At 50.0% G+C, this 22,210-nt stretch overlaps 10 protein-coding genes across 10 annotated transcripts; 5 read left to right on the forward strand and 5 right to left on the reverse strand.

The window, feature by feature from the left end:
* Positions 1-1,082: 1,082 nt before the first annotated feature.
* Positions 1,083-2,666, forward strand: VFPPC_01358 (peroxisomal membrane protein PEX31; the record flags this gene model as incomplete). The annotated part of the gene is made up of 2 exons (XM_018281200.1): positions 1,083-1,849; positions 1,967-2,666. 2 exons carry the CDS (start codon positions 1,083-1,085, stop codon positions 2,664-2,666), a joined length of 1,467 nt encoding a protein of 488 aa, XP_018149781.1.
* Positions 2,667-3,452: 786 nt separating this feature from the next.
* Positions 3,453-4,538, forward strand: VFPPC_15344 (kinase domain-containing protein; the record flags this gene model as incomplete). The annotated part of the gene is made up of 1 exon (XM_018293097.1): positions 3,453-4,538. One exon carries the CDS (start codon positions 3,453-3,455, stop codon positions 4,536-4,538), a length of 1,086 nt encoding a protein of 361 aa, XP_018149782.1.
* A 1,018-nt stretch (positions 4,539-5,556) lies between these two features.
* Positions 5,557-8,371, reverse strand: VFPPC_13058 (fungal specific transcription factor domain-containing protein; the record flags this gene model as incomplete). The annotated part of the gene is made up of 5 exons (XM_018290835.1): positions 5,557-6,246; positions 6,303-6,569; positions 6,624-7,713; positions 7,824-7,840; positions 8,123-8,371. The coding sequence occupies 5 exons, from the start codon at positions 8,369-8,371 to the stop codon at positions 5,557-5,559; spliced, it is 2,313 nt and encodes a 770-aa protein (XP_018149783.1).
* Positions 8,372-9,179: 808 nt separating this feature from the next.
* Positions 9,180-10,849, reverse strand: VFPPC_13059 (apoptosis antagonizing transcription factor domain-containing protein; the record flags this gene model as incomplete). Its single annotated transcript, XM_018290836.1, has 2 exons — positions 9,180-10,735; positions 10,789-10,849. The coding sequence occupies 2 exons, from the start codon at positions 10,847-10,849 to the stop codon at positions 9,180-9,182; spliced, it is 1,617 nt and encodes a 538-aa protein (XP_018149784.1).
* Positions 10,850-11,207: 358 nt separating this feature from the next.
* Positions 11,208-12,311, forward strand: VFPPC_13060 (cytosolic Fe-S cluster assembling factor NBP35; the record flags this gene model as incomplete). Its single annotated transcript, XM_018290837.1, has 5 exons — positions 11,208-11,270; positions 11,322-11,448; positions 11,506-11,625; positions 11,680-11,904; positions 11,956-12,311. The coding sequence occupies 5 exons, from the start codon at positions 11,208-11,210 to the stop codon at positions 12,309-12,311; spliced, it is 891 nt and encodes a 296-aa protein (XP_018149785.1).
* A 412-nt stretch (positions 12,312-12,723) lies between these two features.
* On the reverse strand, positions 12,724-13,681 carry VFPPC_13061 (hypothetical protein; the record flags this gene model as incomplete). Its single annotated transcript, XM_018290838.1, has 3 exons — positions 12,724-12,809; positions 12,881-13,568; positions 13,631-13,681. 3 exons carry the CDS (start codon positions 13,679-13,681, stop codon positions 12,724-12,726), a joined length of 825 nt encoding a protein of 274 aa, XP_018149786.1.
* A 728-nt stretch (positions 13,682-14,409) lies between these two features.
* Positions 14,410-15,071, forward strand: VFPPC_13062 (ATP/GTP-binding protein; the record flags this gene model as incomplete). The annotated part of the gene is made up of 2 exons (XM_018290839.1): positions 14,410-14,454; positions 14,514-15,071. 2 exons carry the CDS (start codon positions 14,410-14,412, stop codon positions 15,069-15,071), a joined length of 603 nt encoding a protein of 200 aa, XP_018149787.1.
* A 1,698-nt stretch (positions 15,072-16,769) lies between these two features.
* On the reverse strand, positions 16,770-17,006 carry VFPPC_15345 (hypothetical protein; the record flags this gene model as incomplete). The annotated part of the gene is made up of 1 exon (XM_018293098.1): positions 16,770-17,006. One exon carries the CDS (start codon positions 17,004-17,006, stop codon positions 16,770-16,772), a length of 237 nt encoding a protein of 78 aa, XP_018149788.1.
* A 546-nt stretch (positions 17,007-17,552) lies between these two features.
* On the forward strand, positions 17,553-19,286 carry VFPPC_13063 (hypothetical protein; the record flags this gene model as incomplete). Its single annotated transcript, XM_018290840.1, has 1 exon — positions 17,553-19,286. The coding sequence occupies one exon, from the start codon at positions 17,553-17,555 to the stop codon at positions 19,284-19,286; it is 1,734 nt and encodes a 577-aa protein (XP_018149789.1).
* Positions 19,287-19,979: 693 nt separating this feature from the next.
* VFPPC_01359 (ubiquinone biosynthesis protein) lies at positions 19,980-22,108 on the reverse strand (the record flags this gene model as incomplete). Its single annotated transcript, XM_018281201.1, has 2 exons — positions 19,980-20,024; positions 20,075-22,108. 2 exons carry the CDS (start codon positions 22,106-22,108, stop codon positions 19,980-19,982), a joined length of 2,079 nt encoding a protein of 692 aa, XP_018149790.1.
* Positions 22,109-22,210: the final 102 nt, after the last annotated feature.

The following is a 22,210-nucleotide window of genomic DNA, read 5'->3' on the forward strand; positions in this document are numbered from 1 at the left end:
CCAAAATGTGCAACACATGCATCCAGTCGGCACTAGCACCGCATGTCAAGTCGCCGACATGCACCAGTTGACATGAGTGGCATCAAATGTTTGCTAGAGACCCTAGCGGGCACTTGGTCGCACAGTCCGCCCGATGCGAGGCCTAGAAAGCGCCTGAGCGTCAAGTTGTTGAGAATGCGCGATGTCTGGTGTGGTTTGCCTGGTCCAAGTTTACATCCATGTCCAAGTTGCCAAGATAAAGTTCTGGTCGACAAGCACCGCTCTGGCCGGTGCCAGGTCAAGTCTGGTCGGTCAAGTCTGGCCAAGTCTGGTCAACGGGTCTGATCCGGTTGATGATGTGCCTCCCACCACCAGACCATTCATGCCAAGCTCCATTGATACTTGAAGGAAGCCACAAGCGTGCCGTGCGATCCATTGTCTTGGTCAGTCTTGTGTGGTTTGCTGAGACAATTGGGCAGGCACGACGCTGCAGACACTTGCCATGCCGCCCATGCACATGCAAGTACCTGACCAGGCCAACAAAGTCAGATATCGACACGCCAACTTCACTCCGTTTCATCTGTGCATTCTCCCGTCAGCTGCCCGCCCATCGGAATGTTACGTATTTTCATCCCATCAACCGTCCAAAGAGCTGGTAAATTACCTTAAAATACGACCACATCTTTGCGCACCGGGATAAGGGCGGCGGCCTCTTTGCTCTGACCCTGCAGCTGCTGAACAGTGAACACACTGTGATAAGTGGCTGACCGGCAACATCCAAATCTAGCTTGAGACCAGGCAGAAGGACAAACATTGAACCCATATCGCAGTCAGCCTTCCCACCTTCCTGTCCCTGGAGTACACGTTTTGCGACAACTATTTCCTTTTTGAATAACTTTTGATTGACTGCTGGATGTTTGTTTTCTCATCCTATTCTTCATCGCTTTTCGCGCCACCTACTCGACCTTCAATAGGACAGCAAAACATTGGAATTTTTGGGTATTGCATCCATGAGTCGATGACGCCAGCACCTACGACATGTATACTACCGCCTCTTCAACAAGATCTAGCGTGAATGTCATCAGTATCAGCTCACATACACCATGGACGAAGTCTCCCGCTGGTGGAGAGAATTACGGAATGACTGGCCTGAAATACTGGCCATGTGCCGCCGCCGAGGTTTCCTAAAGGCAATGCCGGATCTTGCTCGCGCTGTATTCTGGACGTCCCTGATGATCATGCTATTCATTGGCATCATCGCCTGTGATGTGATGCGCACAGTCTGGTCTCGGACATATCCATTATCAAACTATCATCTGGAGAGAAATGAGCGTAGGCGGAAAGAGAATTCGCTACTGCGACTATTGGAGCGGCGAATGGGCGATCCGATATCTGCCCATGGGACGGTGCATCCTCAGCGCCTACATCACGACGGTGAGAAGACGAAATCTATCTTTAGTAGACTCCCACCAGAAATTCGGAGGCAAATTTTAATTTCAGCTTTTGGGGATCGCACGATGCATATGGATTTGGAGTATAGGCCTCCGTTCAACCTGGTCGACAAGAAACCATACGAAGGGTGGAATTTTCATGCCGGCATTCGCACTGAAAACCTGACAGCCGGGTCTCATTTGGATGAGATGTCGGGGAAGAGCAGGGCTTGGAGATGGTTTGGCTGTGTATGCCACCGATATGATACAGACAAAACGCCATCGTTGCCTTATGGGAGGAGATGCAATTACCGATGGGCGCATTTTGGTGAGCCCGACACGGATCACTGCCTTCATGGAGCCGGCAAATGTAGCTCCTGGCCTGGAAATTGGCCCGTGAAATGCCAAGTTGGTGCCATGGGGTGGATGTTGTCATGCAAGCTAGCGTGAGTTCTCCCTGTAGCATCCATTTTCGTGTCTCTGTCTCTGTGAGGCAAGTTTGCTGCCAATCTGGAGGAGAACCTTAAACAAGCTAACAAACCCTTGCTATGGGTTAGATATTTTGAGACCATGGATGTCTTGTACAGCACCAACACATTTCACATTGCTTCGCCGGCACTCATGAAGAGCATGTCCGTGCTGTTTCCGAGCCATATACTAGCAAACATTCGGTCGCTGGAACTTGTATGGCAGCCGAAAGATCTTCCCATAATAGAAGGCTTCTCTTCTGGCCAAACCAATTTGAAACATCAGTGGCCCGTTTTCCCATCTCTGTCGTATTTGCGAATTAGCTTTAAACGACTGGTAATTCACGAAGTTGACCACGCCACCAGCATGGTGTGGCCATATGATAGCAAACGATTGCTGTCCGAGCGACTACATAATTTTCTTCTCCCACAGATGGACGACCTGATCCATCGAATTGCGCCGGCCAGAGCTGATGTGACTGTGTCTTGCGCCAAATGGGATTGGTACGAGTTGATAGATCTTGCTCTTTTGGAAAGCCAGGGCAAGGAGGCTACTAGGATGCAGAGGGCAGACATTGAAGGATTGAGGTGCTGGAGGATAATACCCATCAGGAGAAGCACTGTGTCGGATGACGTAGAGGCAGGGTTGCCTTCTGCGCAAAGTAGGGAAGGATACTGGATTCATATACCGATTGGTGACGTGCGTTTTGACAATTGGTGTAAGTTGATGCCTCCCCAGTGGTGGATGATGCTTTACAGGACTAACCAAATCGAAAGCAGATGGTTATGATTGGCAACGAATCGAATTTTATGGCATTGGTCCGACATGCCTCTCAGGTCTTGAATAGCGAGCCATAGGTGACTTGTAATTAAATTCGGGTTCTTATGTCAAGAATAGTACTGGCGGTACTGGTACTATGCTTCAGGATGCACTATCCACCTAAGTAGGCAATTCCTCCAGTACCTACGTATATTACAATGTATCATTCCGAGAAGTACCGTACACTTGCTACCCGTTCGTGCCAAGTGGTTCCCACTGGAATGCCACTGTGATAACTTGGCTATTGGCTTATACCTTACTGGTTAATATTTTTGTATGATGGAGTTTGGCAATGTAGAGCTACGGCAGAAAGAGATTTCCAAAGCAAGATGACACTCAGTGGTATTAACGGCCTAGTCTTGGCAATTGACAAGGAACGGCGGAAGAAGCCAAGGGTTAAGCCTCGTATGCTCCAAGGGATGAGTGTTGGGATGTCTGAAAAGTGGCTAGCCAAGGTGTGGAACCAGACGCCTGAAATAGCATAGAGTTACTTCGTACAGGCTTTTGAAACATTGATGCCAACAGCCACGTGGAGACTCATCTTCAACAAGTGTGATGTGAACCGCAAATTCACGGTCAAATGGACGGTCGAAAGACTCGACAGAGGAGGATGCGGATTTGACTAGGCTAAAGCAGAGCCTTGACGAAAATGTTGCTAGACTGACTTACTTGTACACTACTCATTGCGACTCGCAAGCCCTCAAGCCTATTGCCTGCCATTCCCAGCATAATAATCACCTCAGTCCAAGCATCATGATGGCTACCAAGATTGAGCCTCCGACCACCTTTCCTCCACCTGTTGGTTGGAATCCTCAACAGCCATTTTTCTCGCTCGACATCTCTCATCCACAAGAACCCGGGGGCACATCAACAGTACATGTGTCATGTCGGAACACACATTTCTTTATAAATGTATCGTCGGCCGACTGGGCCGACTCACCGCATCTTATTGCAGAATATCAATTCTTGCAAATTATACTCAAAAGACTCGTCCTTGGCCGCTATGGCATGAGTGACTTTTTCGCCTGGGCATGTCGACCTCTTTTACCGACATTCGCCGAGATTAACACCACGGCGGAAGCAGCATCTCGATGCACGGTTCGGGAGAAATTATTCCCAGAAACGAGAGTATATGACTTGAAGAGCCGATCTGGCGAGCTTGTTGCGGAGCCATCAGACAGCCCTGCTCCTCCACTACCACAACAATACGGAGTTGAGTTCTCTGAAGACGAGTACGCAGGCGTGCCAACATATCTCCTCGATGAGGTATACACGGAAAACGGACTGGAGACTCTTGTGTTGGGAGATGGCACAACTGTCTTCTGCAAGATGCTACAATCTATAATTGCAGATTCGCATAAAAGAGAACTACGCTCATACAGAAAAATGCACGCTGCAAAATTTGACGACGCAGTGCGAGTTCCGCAGCTGTTAGGCCTGCTAAAAGACAACAAGAATACAGTCTATGGGTTCCTTCTATCCAAGCCCGAGAACGAGATGGCCAGTCTTGCCAACAGGCTTGGGCGATCACCTCCGCCGGATCTTCGTAAGAAATGGGACGAGCAGATTACTACAACACTGGAGGCACTGCACGCTGCTGGAATTTCTTGGGGGGATGCCAAACCACATAATGTCATAATTGACGCTGATGACGATGCATATCTCGTGGAGTTTGGGAACGTCGAGTTTACGGACTGGGTGCCGAGTGAATTCGCTGGCACGCCGGAAGGGGACCTTGTTGGGCTGCAGAGGATGAAGGTTGTGCTTCATTATTATGGGGAGGATATGTATGGAGATGGGACGGTGAATATAGAGGATCATGGGGAATGTTTCTTTGAGTGATGAGCTACAGTTTCAGTGTTGACGGCTGGGAGGTAGACTTGATGGGTGTAGAGCTCGGGTAACTGGAAGAATTATTAAATACGTATATCATGTATCGTGTTGCATTTCAAGTTGTAACGCTGCCTAGGTACATAATTTGCTGCTTCATGTATCAACAGTACTGTTGGCCATGGTAAATTGATCAGTTGAGTTTGTCTTTTGCTGTCCAGTTCGTGAAGTATGCATACGAGTCGGCATGTACCAAGGAATGTCAGTCAGAGTTGACATGAAAGGTAGAGCAGATGAATCATAGCACTTACGCTACGAACAAATCAAGTACATGTGTGTAGATGCCAGTGTATACAAGTTCCTTCCTCGCGAAAGCTTAGATGTGATAATTTGGCACAACACTGAGGAAGTCTTTCCATGTCTTGCCAACGCTTCGCCCACTCACCTCAAAACACCACCATGTAACCACTCACAATACAACTCCTCACCTCGGAATTTACTCCCTACAATAAACAGCAATAAACATTTCACGAAGACACTGATTCATACCAACTAAGCATCCGCATCCAGCATAAACCGAACCTTCGAAAATAGCAAATGAACGCTAGCTCATCAATCAATCACCTCAGCCTACGATCAACATCAGGCCACCAACCAACATCATCACCACGATCGAGTCAAGCCGTGATAATACAGCGGCTAATCCAACCATGGGTCGCCGCCGCCGCCTCTGCCGGTGGGCTCGCTGGTGCTGCATGTTGAGGAGGATAAGATGGTGAGTGGACCTGAGATGTACATGATATGCCAAAGTTGGATGGTAGGGGACTGTGTTGGCCTGTGTTTACTTGTACCCTATTGCAACCGACGATGACGGCGACAACATATGTATTTGTTACTCGTGTTCATTCATCTTAAATATCATACAGCGTATGGCTTTGACATAATACAGCCAACGACATCCAGTGTTGGTAGCCGAATGCTAGCCACTTCCAGTAGCCTCTGCATCCGACTCCTGATGTACAACAACGTTCTAAAACATCTCTCTCAGATGTGGGAATACAGTTCCATCAGGGGTAAACATGCTTCCCGCAGAGTCTGGTGTTGTGAGATCGTTGTGTTGCGGAACTTGGTCATCCCCAAATTGGAACCCATTTAGACCAACATAGCCCTCGAATATCCGAGATAGTTCGCTTTGGATCTTTTTACCATTTTGGTCCGTTGACTGCTCCAGGGGCTGATGACTTTGGGGGATGGCTAAATTGGGGAACGGAGACTGGGAAACGGATGGGCCGTCCATGTGACCCCTGGCAAGCCCAATCATTCCAAGTGCAGCATTCGAATGGGCGTCATCGTCGGGATTCAGGCCGAATCGTGGCGCTACATCCTTGAGAGACCTGATTGTGCGCCATAACCGCTTGGAAACCCAGCTCTTTGCCGAGAGGTCCTTGACCAAGTCAAGAGCAAGGTAGAATTCTTCTCTACAAACAGCGCTGAATCGAACTGGCGCATGTACTGAAGCTAGAAAGACTACCGCTATGGCCGACGCAAGGAACTGGTGGTAGAAAACTTGGGATCGTCGATACAGGTTGGTGGTGCTGTTCAAATGGTTCAAATACTGGATGGTGTCCTTCGCAAGGTCGACAACACGTTGTGCTTGGCCGGGATGTTGCATAATACTTGTCGCGCTGTGCAAAATGGGGGTATAGAGCCAGATACGAATCTACCGCGAATTAGTATTCAGCATGTTCATTTGGCAGACCATGAGAAAGACCCTACCTGATTGAGTCTCAAGTATGTCCAAATTCTTAGACGTTGCAGATTGTAGGATGGCGTCGACGTCATCTGCTTCTCCTTATCCCAATTTCGCACCTTGACTTCGTCGGGTACCGTTTCGTACCACTGGAGTATCTCCTGATCGAGACTATCAATCTCTTCTTGACGAAGCTCGCGGGCCAATACTGGTCCAAAATGTGACACTTGGCGCCACACCTTTGCGCCAAGCCGAGAGTATGTAATCATGGCGACAAGGAAAGGATACTCGTCCTAGAATATGTTAGTGGCCTATGGATGAACCTGAGTTCTGAGGGCTCAACTTACGGGATGCGGTAACCTTGGGTCAATCTCGTCATCTTGAACAGAGTAAGGGAGTCCGGTACCAAATGCCCACCTTCTATCAAGGACATAGGCAGACCAGAAGCTGTTGAGAGCATTCCGCCTCTCCGTGTCATCCTGGATCTTCATCAAACCTCTCCTTTGATGGATGCCTGCCTCAAGGCACAGTCTGACAACCTGACCAATTACCCTCCACGCCAGAACCTCGTCACAAGAGAGAAACCTATAACCAGCGAGTAGACACAAAAGTGGCAAGTTGGCCACATCGCTGGCATCAGACATAAGCTTTTTGTTGACCACCGCCTCCATACTCTCAAAGAGTCGGGCAGCCTTGTCGCTATGACCATGGGACTCTGTGACAAGGGCACAGCAGATAACCATTTTAAGCTGCAACGTCTTCTCATCGTTTATGGGCCCTGTGGAACTCTGCTGGCTACGCAGAGAGTCCAAAAACGGGGCAATATTCTTCGCATGGGCTATGACAGTTTGGATGTTGAGAACTGGGTACATTATACCAATCTCATCTTCGTGGAATCGACATAGCCGAACCATCTCGTCTTTATCGAATTCCAATAAGGGATCAAAACCGGTGTTGTTAGGACTCAGTTGCACGACAACGTCGCTTCCTTGTTGATCTTGGTCGTCGGTCTCATCGATACCCCGATATCCCATGTTGGCGATGGTAGTGTTTGCGACGTCCAAACTATAGGCCATGCTGGTAGGGCCACGGAATGCACCTGCTTTGACGTGCGACAGGTCTGGTCTGGGTATCGATGTTGAACTCTGTGCCGGAGACTGTGTGAGCGCCGAATTCGACGCACCATTTAGTATGCGATCTGTTGACGGCGCCGCAAGACGATTTTGGTCGGCCTGTAACGTCTTGAGGGTCTGGTTCAGCCAGTTCACTTCTTCCTGCAACCGATTGAGCTGGTTCGTAACGCTTTTGAACTCATCTGAGTCCTTGAAGCTATTCGAGCAGCAGTTCGGGGCGTATAAGCACGCCAGGTTGAGATTGCCACATCGTTGACAAGGTGTCTCTCCATTGCACTTGATTTTTCTTCTCTTGCACTCGTTACTATGCACAACCCGAGTTAATATCAACTTCTGCAAACTTTCGTCGGCAACAATTATGGCCCGGTTGCAATGACAGGTCAGAACCATTCCGACGCCTATGAGTGAACGTACCATGCAATGGAAATATACTACAAGCAAAGAGGCAAACAGCAAATGTCAGTAACAAAGTCCGCAATACAAAATTACGTTGCACATGCACGCATCCGTTGGCCCGTGGTTGCGTCTGTGTGACGAACTATTGGCATCTGCACTCTCACAAGACGAACCTCAAGTGTCACAGAACACCAGACAGACGTCAACACCCCAGTAAACTGTGTGCGTATCCGAGTCACACGCCAAAACGAGCCAACACATCCACGTCCACGGGCGCGACACATACGAGCGGGGGCAAAGAGGTGCTCAAAACTTACACGATTCCTTTTACTCCTCGTCTGTTTCTGGGCGGCAGATCCATCATCAATCGACTTTCTCTTATTGGCATTCGATGCGGACACAGCAGCAACAGCAGCGGAATTGTCTCCGTATGAAGCGGAACCAGAGGGACTGGCGTGCGGCCCAGGCCGTGGTGTATCGTATGATACGCTGGCCGTATCGCTCAAAGCGACAGGAGCTTGTGCCAGGTAGCGCAAATCCGACGCCTGTGTCTCAATCTGCTCCATGTTGTTGCGGCCGACCACATTCAATCCTTTTGTTCTCACCGATCTTTGTGAACCGGGGAAACCTGGGGAGAGACAGAGAGAAATCTGGTTGACTGGAGGCACCAAGCCTACCAGGCGATTATTAAGGCTGGCTGGGGACTGGAGGGGGGGCAGACATGGAAAGAAACTGGGCAAAAAAGCCTGGCGCCAGTTCAGCCCATCTGATGGTCCGCTGCCCGCCTGCCCGTCTGCCGAGTCACCATCGAGAACTTTTCTTGCTGGCCAGTAGACTTTTCAGAGCTGTCTGGCCTGGTGCTTTCCCTTTCCGTTTGGCTTAGCCAGCTGGTCGTGGCCTGCGCCTTCCAATCCATACTCGTCACTAAAATGCCCCACGTGACCGGCGCTGGGCCGGGAGAGGCTAATTTTGGTGGCGGTGGCGATGGCTCTTGGGGTGGCATCCTGGTTAGAGTACCTGCAGATTGCCAATCTTGCCGAGAGTGGTCGTGAAATTGGGCCAAGACAAGGGACTGGCATTGCTGATGCTTGCCTCAAATTAATGAACAAGTCAAAACTTTGGTTGTAATGCTGCCAACTTTTGTGATTCCATTTTGGGTACAACGTACAAATCTTCGTCAGTTTACCAGAACAATTGCCTTGTTTGCACCTGAGTATCTTCGCCCATCCACATCAAATGCAGGGAAATCTTTAATGCTATTGGCTACAATGCATTTTCGCATACCAGTCAATCCCATTGGGAACCAACCCAATGTGATGGTGGCAGTTACGTTTTATATTCAGCTTGCCATGCAAACATCTAGTAACACACAGCTCAATTTCTAAACAGCCTCAATCCCTCCTCATCAGCATCCACTCCATCCATCTCGTCGTCATCACTCTCATCCTCATTCAGCTCCATCTTCCTGCCGAACAAAGTTCCAAAGAATCGATCGATTGCCCCCTGTTCCCAACCTCTCCTGTCCTCAGGGGCCATAAAGTTCTGCAGCTTCTCGTGAACTGTGAATCGCATCTTTCGGCCCTTGCTAGCCTTGCGATCGACTTGCTTGCGCAACTTAGCTTCCTTGGTCGCAGTGACCATTACTGTTGGAACCGCAGCGGCGTGGTCTGCGGTGCCCTCTACAGTTCGCTGATCAACGAGCTCCTTGAGCAGCAGCTGGTAAAAATCAGCATCGTCGTAAATATACTCGTCATCCGTAGCCTTCTTAGCCAGTTGGGCCGGCGCGCAAGATCTTGGCACTCGTGTTCGTTTGACGAGTCTGTTATCCGGGACAGTCAATTGCTCTTGAAGGGCATCGATGAGGGTTTTGTTCCTTTGGCTGATTCCGTTTTGCCTTGTCATGTTGACGCTTTGCACTTTCTTAGACCACTTCTCTAGTCTCTCCTCGCGGAAGCTAGTTGCGCCATTGTCTTCGCATTGAAGCTGCTCCCAGATATCCTCGTTCGACATGGACGCCACTAACTCACGTTTCCGCTTCTCGCCAGTTCTCGCTGGCGCTCCAATGCTTTCGCGCAAGCTGCTGATAGTGTTTAATAGCTTGATAGCAGCCTCTTCCGCAGCTTCGTATGGCTCAGATTCCGCGTCGACGTCCGATTCTATGGTAGGGAATGAGTTGGCCGCAACGATGGCCTTCTGCAGTCGAATACGCAGATTGAGCAACCCGTCATAAATTTTGCGTTGCTTTTGAATTGCAACGCCCTTGTCCACATCAGCTCGATTGGACAAAGCAGACATGTTTGGTCTTGCTGTGCCAGTTTTGGCCGACTCATCCTCCTCTTCATCTTCGTCTTCATCTTCATCGTCATCATCTTCACTACCCTCCTCATCGTCCTCCTCATCATCGTCATCCAAGTCTTCAGAGTCGTCTCCGCCATCCACCAGAGCATCAAGCCCATCATCCATATCCTCATCTTCGTCAGATTCAGCGTCCTCCTCCTCATCGGACATAAAATCTGCAGCCTTCGCTCTACCCGCCTTGCCCTTGGCCTTCGCAGGCTTGGAGCTACCTCGGAAGGAATAATCTTTGAACCTTTCGGCGTCCGACTCTCCTAGAGCATCGTCGCTGTCAATCTCCGAATCGCTGGCCTCGGCTGTATCGGCCTCCAGATCAGCGGTATCAGGGTCGTCAAAACCCTCCTCATCGTCTTCCTCACTCTCTTCTAACTCTTCGTCGTCGTCGCTCTCATCGTCCAAAGCAGACCGACTAACCCGAGAGCCTCTATATTCAGGTCCAAGAGAGACGTTTTCTTTTTGTCGCAATTTGCTCTTTCCAACAGTAACGTAGTGTTCGGTACCCAGGTTCTCATCCTCGCTGACATCGGTGCCGCTGCCATGGGCGCTCTCGGGTGCATTTGATTCCGGATCGTAGTCTGGAAATTGTTAATGTGTTGTACAACTCAATTTCTCGGAGAAGCGTAATTACCCTTTGCAAGAACCTCGTCCGGGTCTTGGAACGCCTTGGCGCGACCTTTTGCTTTGGCCATTTTTTCTGTCCAGTTCTGTAAAGCCGGGTTAAAAGACTGTAACAGCCCCACGTCCCGAAGATTTTGTCTGTGATGCATGCTTCAACTTTTAGGCGGTGGCCCGTGGCAGAACACAGCTCTACGGTGCCAGTGGGTCTGCGCTGAAGCTGGTCCCGATTTCTGGGGGTATTCCATACAAGTCATTGTCCTAGCATCAACCGTTTTACATACTCACTCTCAATATCTTATCCATCAATGAGCGACAATTTAAAAATTCAATTTATCATATACCAGATCTCATCACCAACATACTTGGATAGTTACGAAATTATCCACACTAAGCCTTGCATGAGTTACGACATACATTCTTACCCCCAGGATGCGGCAAACAACCGCACGCTTATTCCAGTCCCTTCGCCCACTGTATCATGAAAATCCCCTAGTACGCTTCCCATCGCATCACCCTGCCTTCACAATTCTGACACCTTAACAGGGCCTACCGCGATCCGGTACTCCACCAACATGGCAAAAACGCCCTCAACGGCGCAAAATAACCGGCGTTGACAAGGTCATCGCTGTGTCCTCCGCCAAGGGCGGCGTTGGAAAGAGCACAGTGGCAGGTGAGAAGTCAATCACATAGCTATAGTCCAAAATATTTACTAATTCGCATGGTCTAGCTAACTTGTCACTTGCGTTCGCCAGGTTAGGCTTACGAGCAGGTATTTTGGACACAGATATATTTGGACCGTCGATCCCGACACTCTTCGATTTATCTGGAGAGCCGAGATTATCCAAGAGTATGTTTTTGCACCGTGCTCATTCGTGTGGTTTATTGACGAAACTATTTGTAGACAACCAGCTTGTTCCTCTCACAAACTATGGCGTCAAAACCATGTCCATGGGCTATCTTGTTGGCGAGAATGCGCCTGTCGTGTGGCGGGGACCAATGGTGATGAAGGCCATTCAACAACTTCTTCACGAGGTAGAATGGGGCGGTTTGGACGTTCTGGTTCTTGACTTACCGCCTGGAACTGGTGATACGCAGCTGACAATTACCCAACAAGTCATTTTGGATGGTAAGACTTGGTGACTCGGCCCGAGTGCAAATTGCTAAATTCCGTTTGTAGGCTCTATCATTGTTACTACGCCTCATACTTTGGCTACAAAAGACGCCGTCAAAGGTATCAACATGTTCAAAACTGTGGACGTGAATATTCTGGGCTTGGTTCAAAACATGTCATTGTTCAAATGTCCTCATTGTCATGGTGAGACCAACGTATTTGGATCGAATGAGCGGGTGGAGAAACTGTGCAAGGAGCACGGGATAGATTTCTTGGGCGATATTCCTCTCCATCCAAACATCGGGGACGACGCGGAGAGAGGGAAGCCTACGGTGGTGGCTGAGCCGTCGAGTGAAAGGGCGACAGCTTTTCTACAAGTTGCTCAAAAGGTCTTGCCAAAAGTTGGACTGAAGACGGGTTAGAGCATGTCAGGTACAGTTCACCTGTGTACAATATTGTTTCAATACAGATGATATCCCACACATGCGGTGATTAGCCTGTGAGCATATCTTGGTCTGGTGGGGTCTGAAGTACCAATTTTCCTATAGCCTAAGTGAGGCCTTGGCTACACGGGATTTCGCATAGACAAGAACAACTTGTCTATTATCGATGTAAAATATCCTATAGTTCTCGAACCATTCCGAGGTCCGGTAGCAGGTCGTTGAAAGGCGAATACATGAGGTTAGCCTCTACCTTGATCAATGTGGTGGCAAATTACCGATGTATAGTAAAACCAGCCCTGTTCAACCTAAACACATCCTTCCCAAAACGCCTATTCGACATGGTATATCGCGTTTGCAAACATGAACTAAAACGTAAAAAGCAACAAGGTCGTTAGTCTAGGTCTTCGTTTACTTGGTAAACATGACGAGATCGAGTGGGGTCCTTTCGCATAGCTTGGCCAGAGCCAGTAAAGCCCACTACAATCGCAAGTTGTTAGCAAATCTTGATTCAATGGACAACCTTGTCCGAATGATGAAGGTGAGCATACCTCTTCCATGAATACCCTCAGGTGTACGAAACATGCTGTCCTTCTTGGTCTTGCCAAATTTAGACTTGGAATTGAATGCCTGCCAGTTCGCCTTGCCAGCCTCGAGCTCCTTTTTGGCCTTAATTTTCTTGGGCTTGGGGGGTTTCGCAGCCTCTGCGGTGTTTTGGGCTTCTTGCTGGGCACCCGGGTACATGGTAGCCCCAGCGGACGACACAACACCTGGAGCCGCAGGCTGCGGCGGAGCGTCATCAGCTTTTCTCTTATTAGAAATGGGCTTCAGGTCTTTTGATCTTAGGGTCTCTGTATTGTCGTAGCTTTTGAATTTGACGGTGTATATCGGCGCGGCGGACGATCCAGTGATGGATGTGATTCTGGCTTGGTAGAAGTTCTTATCCCCCGAAACCCACTTTGCCATGACGGTGTCGTTCACATGATACGTAACCGGTGGTTCTTCCTTTTCTTCGGCGGGCGCCGTGGCCTTCTTGAAGGCTGGGTGGTTTTCACGGGACCATTTTTCGGGCTGTGGCGGTGGTGACGGCTCCTTGGCGGTCGACTTAGGTGCCTGGTCTGGTCGGAGCTCAGCGAGGTTCTCGTTGAGAAGATCTATCACGTTGGACAACTCTTCCTGTAAAGCCTGAAGTTCGGCACTTTCTGGGTCATCTCGTAGTTGTTGCCGAACGATATCGAGCTGTGAAGCAAGTCAGTCGCGTTCGGGATATGAATGCGACGGTTCAAGAATGCGGTACAAACCTGCTCTTGATATTGGGCCTTCTCCTCCTCGATGGCTGCGATGCCTGACATTGTGCTTCGAGAGGTGGATAGTAATGGAGACGTGAGTTCGTCGGTTCTTGGCTGCAGCACTGATGCGATCGTAGAAATTCCGCTGCGTTGGGCGATGCGAGTATTTGGTCGTGATAAAATCTGTCGGAGCAATGACGCTGGTCGAAGCCTCCTCTGCACGAAATCGGAGCGCACACGTGACCGGCGATTGCCGTTTGGTCACGAAGGGTTGGCAGCTTACAAAGTTACAATGACCATATAGACGACGTTCAAATATGAGCCGGTGATAAAGGTCATCTTAATAGTTGGTCCTTGGAATTATATATTTTGAAGCTGTTTTACTAGCTTTGTTTCGGAAAGTTAATTGCGCTTCGGATTTGCTGTTCTATGATGAAGCTCCGAAGCTTTGAATAAGAGTTGCATCTTGAGCTTCGAACAATGGCCTCCCCCCCCTTGCCAGGCAAACACGAAATACGGCACGTCACAGAGTCATGACATCGGCATTCTGTCCCCGGTGCATTTTTAGATTATTAGAGGAGTAAACCCCTTCGTCAAGTACCGGAGTCTTGGTAGGGTCGAAGAAGGGTGTGTCTCGAGCCAGAACATTAGCGCATTGCGGAGGGTGGTGACTCACGCCCTCGTGTATCAGTCGTATATTAGGATACTCGTCGGCATAATGATCCCAACAATTGTTTCCATTAAGATTTCATGATTGAGGGCGCCCCAATAACTTTTGATTCTTGGGAAGAATGGCTGATAACGCGAGCACTACGAGCGACTCTGCTCTCCAGAGGGTACCATTTGGAAAGCGAATGAAATTGAAGAGAACCAATTGCATCTAACAAGTTTGCAGATACTTCCTCACCTTCAGCATTCAAATGACGACGATCGACCCGTAGTTGTAATGACATGTGGGATAGCCGGTTCCGGAAAATCCACACTATCAAAGGGAATCGTCAACGAACTACCCAACTTTGTTCGCTTATCCGTCGACTCCTATATTTACAAGACTTACGGACTCTTCAAGATCGACTACCCAGAAGAAAAGTATTCAGAGTACCTAGATGAAGGCCAGGAGCACGTCAAGAAGGAACTTGTCCGATTACTTCAAGAAAAGCAAAAGGACATAGTCCTAGATCTATCTTTCTGGAATAGAGAATACCGCGAGGAGTATAAAGAAATCATAGTTGCATACGGGGGGCGTTCGGTCCTTGTGTTCCTCGATGCGGACACGGAGCTTTTGGAGAGGAGAATCGCGGGCCGCCGGGCAGCGAGGGATGCACTTGCTCTCCATGATAAGGGAAGAGATGGCGATTCTGCATATAACATTGAAAAGGACACCTTCGAAATGTACTGCAATGGGTTTGAAAGGCCGGTTGGAGAGGGGGAAATTGTGATCAAGGTGGTCTAAGCACAAGCCAGAAATGGTTGAGAGGGAATCTTGACGGCTAGTGACGCCTTATTTAGGATAATTGTCAGGCATTTGAATAGGATGATTGGCGGTCAACATCATGATTAAAATTGTCAAACAAATGTTTTCGATTCAGAAAACGTCTTGCTGTCTCAATTTGCACATTCTTCGTGTCACCTACTTGTGAGCCTAGGTAGGTGCTTTTTAGCATCGTCATGCAGTGTGAATACTAGGATGCATGTAATTTTGACGTCAGCCGTCGTCAGTGAGAGCCATGGTTGAGAGCGGAACAAATCGTCAGGTTGGCAATGACAGTCCCCCAAAGCGGTTGAGGAGATTTCAAGCGTCTGAAGGAATGGGAAGTAATTGATTGGTAATTTCAGGAAAATGAGTGTTGGCTCGTACATTGACCCCATGTTGCTATGCTCATTACATTGCATGTTACTGCAAATGCGCTGAATTTGATACGTGTCTGGCATGTGCAATGCAAACCCTCCAGACGTTCAGCAGCTGGCCCCTGAACCCTCACCCTCCATGCTGTGAAAGCGTTTGCATTATCTGTACTGGACGGAGTTCACATTTGCTTATGTCTGCACTTGAGCAGTCAAGTTATGTAACTGATAATTAATGATTGAATTCGTCTGGTCCCAGACCGCAGTTTGGTCCCAGTTATTGCTCACATGCAGTCATGGCCCGTGCTGAGTCAAGGTCATGGCACTGGGGTACGGTGGTGATCTGCACCGTTACTGTCAGTCAAATCAACTGGTGTCAAAATGAAGCCGGCGTTCAATGTTTTGTATGGTCAATGTCTTGGTATTGACTACTGGCCATCGACCCCAGTTGATGGCTCTTCCATTAATTGTTCTAGGCGGCTTCGCCGTCCCAGGACCCCGGATCACTGACATGGAGACAGGGACATGGAGGCAACACGACTCAACACATCGAGCACGACGGACGGATGCATGTATTCAGCTTTGTTGATGGCCCGATATTGATTGCTTCCATGTCACTCCCATGGATGACTGATTGATGTACAGTGTACGGAGTAACGGCGACAGAGATACCTGGTCCGTAACTAGTAGTGAGCAATTCAGCCATCCAGATTGATAGTGATGGTCGTCAGTCTACAGACTTTCACCGCAAGGCTTGTCAAGTTCCAGAGGCCAGACCAGCATCATTCATTACCAGGTATCTTCCCGCTCCATGACTCCATAGCTCCAGACGTACTAGCCTGTCCTTCTCCACTGTTTCCATGCTTGTGCGACGGCCCAGTCAAAATCAAGTCTGGTTTACGGAGTACGGAGCAGTCTGCTTGATTCATTCGAAATGCAGATGGGACATCTGGATGCATGAACCCCGTCCACTCACCATCTTCGTCCACCCTCCACCCAGACAATGCAGTTCAGTCTGGTTCAGTCTCCTCTCAACTGGTTCAATTCACGCTCAGCCTGTCTTGTCTGTCCCCAGATGTCTGGTTCCCCCCATCCAGTATCCATCCATACATGCATACATCCATCCATCCATTCTTCTTTGCAACCCTCCATCTCGTCAACCGTCCACACCAACCCTACCGCCGGTCTTTGTTGCGGTCTTCACTTGCTAGGTCGAGTTGGACACCGGCCTGTCTCGGGAGCAACGAAAAACACACTCTCCGAAACAGAATAAACCGAAAGCGAAAATACCTCTTACTCATCCCATCTAATCTAATCCACTACAATCCACCTTCTGTTCCCGGCTTGACCCTCCAGGCCATTCACCATTGCTCGGTCTGGCTTTCAACCACAGAGGCAATTTATCAAGAGCTCCTCTTTCACACGTCCTGGCTGCTTCTGCCACCTGCAACATTTCACCAGCTGGCCAATTGACATTCCGACTACGTGGGCAAACTTTCCGGCTCAAAGACCAATTCACAATTGTTGGCGCCGACTCCGACATTCACACGTGTCCCGCATCACCAAATCCAAAAGCACCTGCAGCCGAGGACAGTACACATACATACACCCTTGCCCATTGCTGGCAAGAGGTCTGGTCTGCACCATAAGCACCGCATCACGGCACACAGGTACATACCGTACATACCGTACACACCAACACCGGTCTTGACATACATAATACCTAGGCACATTGATACAGACATTGATACATGCGCTCAGCAAAAGCGCAGGGTTGCATATCGGCTTACCCCGTTCGCTCGAGCCATCAGCGTCGGCCCAACATTTGACAGAATTGCCCTCGAGATTGCACTTAGCATCGCAGCCAGAGACACCAACCAGAGCAGGTGCGCACGCGCGCTCAGGTAGATCTGACTGGAACAGTTGACCTCTCAGCCCAAGCTGGGATTACTCTGTACTCCGTTCTCCATCCTCTCAAGCTGCACTCCCTCCTCCTTCCGGCCCTCTGGACATCCGGTGTGTGCATTCAGACCAAGGTGCATCGCACTGCACAGCACAGCACAGCACAGCAAAGCGCAAGTGATACATCATGGCTCGAGACAGGGACCTGGACAGCGCATCATCTGGCGGCCAATCAAAGCGACCTCCCCTCAACCACCGCGACAGCGATTCTCACAGCGATACCACAAATACCTCGGGAGCTCCATCTCACCATCATCGCACCAAACATCACCAAAAGCAGCACCACGTCGGTCACGGCGCTCGATTGCACGCTCGTGTCCCATCTTCCAAAGCAGTCCACAAGCAGCATGGCCACGTACATCCTCATGGTCATGCACACGCCAACACTTCCAAACTGAATCGAAAACCAGCGTCGCGGCCCACCTCACCCACCGAATTCGAGTTCGACGAGGCTTCTCAACGCCCGTCGCATCGCAGAGCCACCAGCGAGGTCAAGCTCCCTCGCCAATCATCTGCTTCCCATCTGCCCAAGAGCTCGTCTCATTCGAGCCTGAAGCGCAATCGGTCGCACGTCGAGGTCGGTAAGCGGACTCGGTCATCGGACAAGCTGAAGCGAACCGCAAGCGGGACGGGTATAAACAAGCAGCCAGGAAAATCCAGCAAGATTCAGGTGCATTTCGACTTAGGGAGCGACGATCCCGAGGACGAATGGGTTGACGCCAGTGGCTCCAATTCACCATACCTGTCACGAAAAGGGTCGCTTAACAGCAGCGCGCAGTCGTCATTGAGACAAGGAACCAGCACGGAGAACTCGCGCCCTGTAACGCCAAGCGCTCCTTCCCAATTGAAGCAAACAGTGCGTCCATCGCCGGACCGTGCAACATCTCACCATAAGGAATATCTCACTTCTCGGCTCTTACAACGAACTCCGTCGCACGGCGCACCGCCCAAGATGACTGTCGACATTGCGAAAGCGGCGCCAACGCAATTGTCCCGCTCCATTAGCTCTACCGATCGCAACATAACACCGTCAACGGGCAGTAATCAAGATGAGCTTGTGTCACGATTTGTTGACACTGCCAGCTCTGGTTTAGCCAGCCAGGGCTCATTCTATCATCCCCCCAACAGCGCCACCAGTCGACGTTCCGATGATACTCCCCAAAGACCAAGTTCAATGGCCAATATTGACCAGGCACCGAAGAACGCCGCAGATGCTGGCACCTTGCCACCGGCTGAAGTTGACAATAGCGCCTTGGTGCCAAAAGCTGGTAGGCGGACAGCTGGCCCGGCGGCAGAAACATCGCGTACACAGCAGAAGTTGAACCTGCAGCGGGCCAGTTCGGTTTTGGAGCCGGGCCAAGCATTAACCGGCGCTGGAGGCGTAGTTGGTGCAAGTCCATTGATCGGCGTCGGAGGACCAGGTTATGATGGCGGAAATAGCCGTGATCCTCGGATTGGCAAGCTACTGGAACGAACAGGAATGGAATATCTAGTGGTTCGACGATATCAAAACCCTGTCGCTCGATCTTTGAATCGACTCAGCCGCCTTCCGGGCATGGAAAAGACCAGAAGAATTCCGCGAACGCCTACAGGCGCTGTGAACGGGAAACGACTTGGGGAAACGAACGCTCGACATACACGGAACGTCAGTATGCCGGACCCTCGTCAAACGACGCCCAGATCCGGTGCGTCTGTCAGAACAAACGGCGCAGGTTCCAGCTTTGACGGAGACGATACCGCAAAGTTGAATGAACGCCTTAGCGGAGTGAGCTTAGTCGGTGCTGAGGAAGAGGATGGAACAAACACTCTCCTCCGCAATTTATGGGAAAAGTCGATGGACCTGAGCGCGAGTACAGACTAAGGCAAAACTGCATAAGTTGGCAGATGCAAAGGGATGGTTTTATCATTTTGGCGGCATCTTACCAAAGTACACGACAACCCGAAAAAAAGAGTTCCCATACGATACCAACGTGTTTCAACAGCGAAGGCACGAATGAATTAAGTCTCGACGTATCGTTCGAGACCTTTACGGCCGATTTCGACAAGTCAGTCTCAGAAGTTCCCTCACTTCTATTCAATTCTCTTCCGACTAGAGACACTTGTTGCCCAACACATTTATACGTTTTGACAGGCACAAATTGAATTGCGTGCCGCTATATAGCATCTTGTTTGATTATTCATATCACGAAGGCTTTACGAACTTTTGCTACTGGGGTTCTTCGGTCAAGTAGACAAAAATTATTTGCTGATTAGGCTGGCCTTTACCAATGTAGAGATACAAGGGGCGTTTACAGATACACTTTTAATATACACGTTGACGACGTTATGATCAATCAAATGCCTCCAATTTCTTCATAGTTATCATGGTCAAATTGACATTAGGGGCGGTACGGCGTCGAATAATTACGTTATATTAGTGATATATACAAGAGAGAAGATGATTTCCAGCGCCAGCACGCTTCTATTCTCGCAAATATATGCAACTCCATGCCTAGTCCCCTACGCTCATAAAGTACAATACTATGCCATCCGTACTCCGTTTCGCTCTATCCGTTTATACATTAGGTGACAACAAATCATATTTAACACATCGTTCAACCTACAATTGTCAGTAAACGTAAATCGTAAGGGTCAAGGTCAAAAACTCACATCTTCGATACTCGCCTGCAGGAACTTTCTCGCCTCCAGACCAGCCCACACCAAAATCATGCTGAAATCACCGCTCTTGGCCATCGTCGCTCCACTCTGGGTACCCAGCTGTCGAAGGATGGGCAACGAACTGCTCAGCAGGTCCACATCGGGGTTTAAGCTGCGTCCTATGCCCTCGAGGAGGAGGATGCTGATGACGACGTTGACAAAGTCTCCTTCCAGACGGACGTGGTGGTTCCGCACCATGGAGAGAACTTGTTGGAGGATGTCTCCTATCTTGACGTTTCCTAGGGCCAGGGTGCGTGATTTCACGCTAAGCACTAGGTGCTGCATTTTGAGGGCGAATACTTCCTTTTCTAGAACGGCTTCCGGCTGGCGGCAGCGTTCGCACATGAGGTGGCCGGCTTTGTAGCCGTCAAATTCGGCGACGGCACGGAAGAGGTCGAGAAAGTTGGCGCGGTTGGTGGCGTTGAGCTCCGTGACGAGACCTGTGTCGATGAATATGAGTTGCGGGCGGTATCCTTCTGCATCGATTTTGGCAAGCTCGGCCTCCCAGGCGACCTTGTTCTTGCGGTGTCTGAAGGGGCGGAGGCGCTCGAGGACTTTTTCTGTCACGTCCGCTTCTTGGTCGTGTGCGTTGCGGTCCGGCTTCTTGAGGAGTCGGAGTTCAGGCTGGGCAGCTTGGTAGAAGCGTACCATGATGTTGCCAGGGTGGAGGTCCGCGTGGACAAAGTTGTCAAGGAGGAGCATGCGGAGGAAGGCGTCCAGACCTTCGTCTGCAATATCGTGCTGGAAGACGCCGCCGCCGTTTTCCATGAAATCTGCAAGTGGTATTCCCTGGGCGAATTCCTCGATGAGCACGTTGCGGGTGGTAAAGTCTGTGTAGGGATAGGGGAAAGAAGCTGTTGAGCGATCTTTAAAGTTGCGGCGGAATCTTTCGAGGTTGGCGGCTTCGATGCGCAGATCGAGCTGGAGTTTCATCATTTCGCCAAACTGTGCCACTTCATCTGGCAAGGAGAGCCATTCTATTGTTGGGATGGTGTTGAGGACAGAAGCGAAAAAGTGCATGATGCGGAGGTCGCGGCGGACAATTCTCTCTACTTTGGGATGGAGGACCTTGACGGCCACGTATGATGACGGGACTCGCTTTGGTGAGCTTTTGAGCACGGTTTCGACACTTCGTCGCACGTTTTCTGATATTCCACCGTGATCCTCGGGGTCGCTTAACCCGCCTTTTGACATGGCGAGTTCGGGTTTCAGTTTGGCCTTGTATACTTGCGCAATGGCTCCTACACCAAGGGGTTTCTCGTCAAATTCGTCAAAGATTTCATCAAAGTTGCGTCCGCCAAATGCGGCTGATACAGTCTTGCGGGTTGCGTGCATAGAGTGTGCTGGCGCATTCGAGTGAAGCTTAGACATGGTATCACACATCTCGTTAGGGAAGATGTCTGTTCGAGAAGCCGCCCATTGGCCTAGCTTTATGAATGCTGGTCCCGCAAGTTCCATTGCCTGCACTAGAAATTCGTACCACCAGAGAGTTCTGCTCCTTTCGTTGTCGCGTTCGGGATGTCGTCTGCCAAACCATATTGCCGGAACAGTGGCTAAGACGGGTACAAAGATGACGACAAGTTGTAGAAATCGAAACCCCGTGCATATCGGCTCCCAGATATACAGGTCGACAAAAAGGACTATCTTGTGGCCCATTCTCAGCAAGCCAGTTTCGTCTTCGCCAACCGCCTTTCGCATCTCCTCGCGGGATGCCTCCAACATTCGGTGCTCGCCGGTTTGCTCGGTGCCATTGTTGTCGGTTTGTGATAGCTCGATAAAGGCTCCAGCACTGAGCGCAGCTACGCCAGTTGACGCCTGCAGGATAATCCTCCTTGCGGATGATCCCTTTGATCCCGAGCCCCTCCATGGTATTCGCCCTGTATGGAGAAGCCTGGACGTGGCTTGGCGTGTAAGAGGGACAGGCCCATGTTGTTGGCGAATTAAAGACCGAAAACAAGTCCGGCTCAAGATGAATCCGGACCTCATATCGGGCTCTCAATCAATTGAAACCCTTTCGCAGGCGGACGGTGTCATGTTCGGTGGTGCATGGGGTTCGAGGAGTTGTCGTCGGCAGCACATGGAAATTCG

This window comes from Pochonia chlamydosporia, chromosome 1, assembly GCF_001653235.2.
Source record: "Pochonia chlamydosporia 170 chromosome 1, whole genome shotgun sequence".
Taxonomy (NCBI): domain Eukaryota; kingdom Fungi; phylum Ascomycota; class Sordariomycetes; order Hypocreales; family Clavicipitaceae; genus Pochonia; species Pochonia chlamydosporia.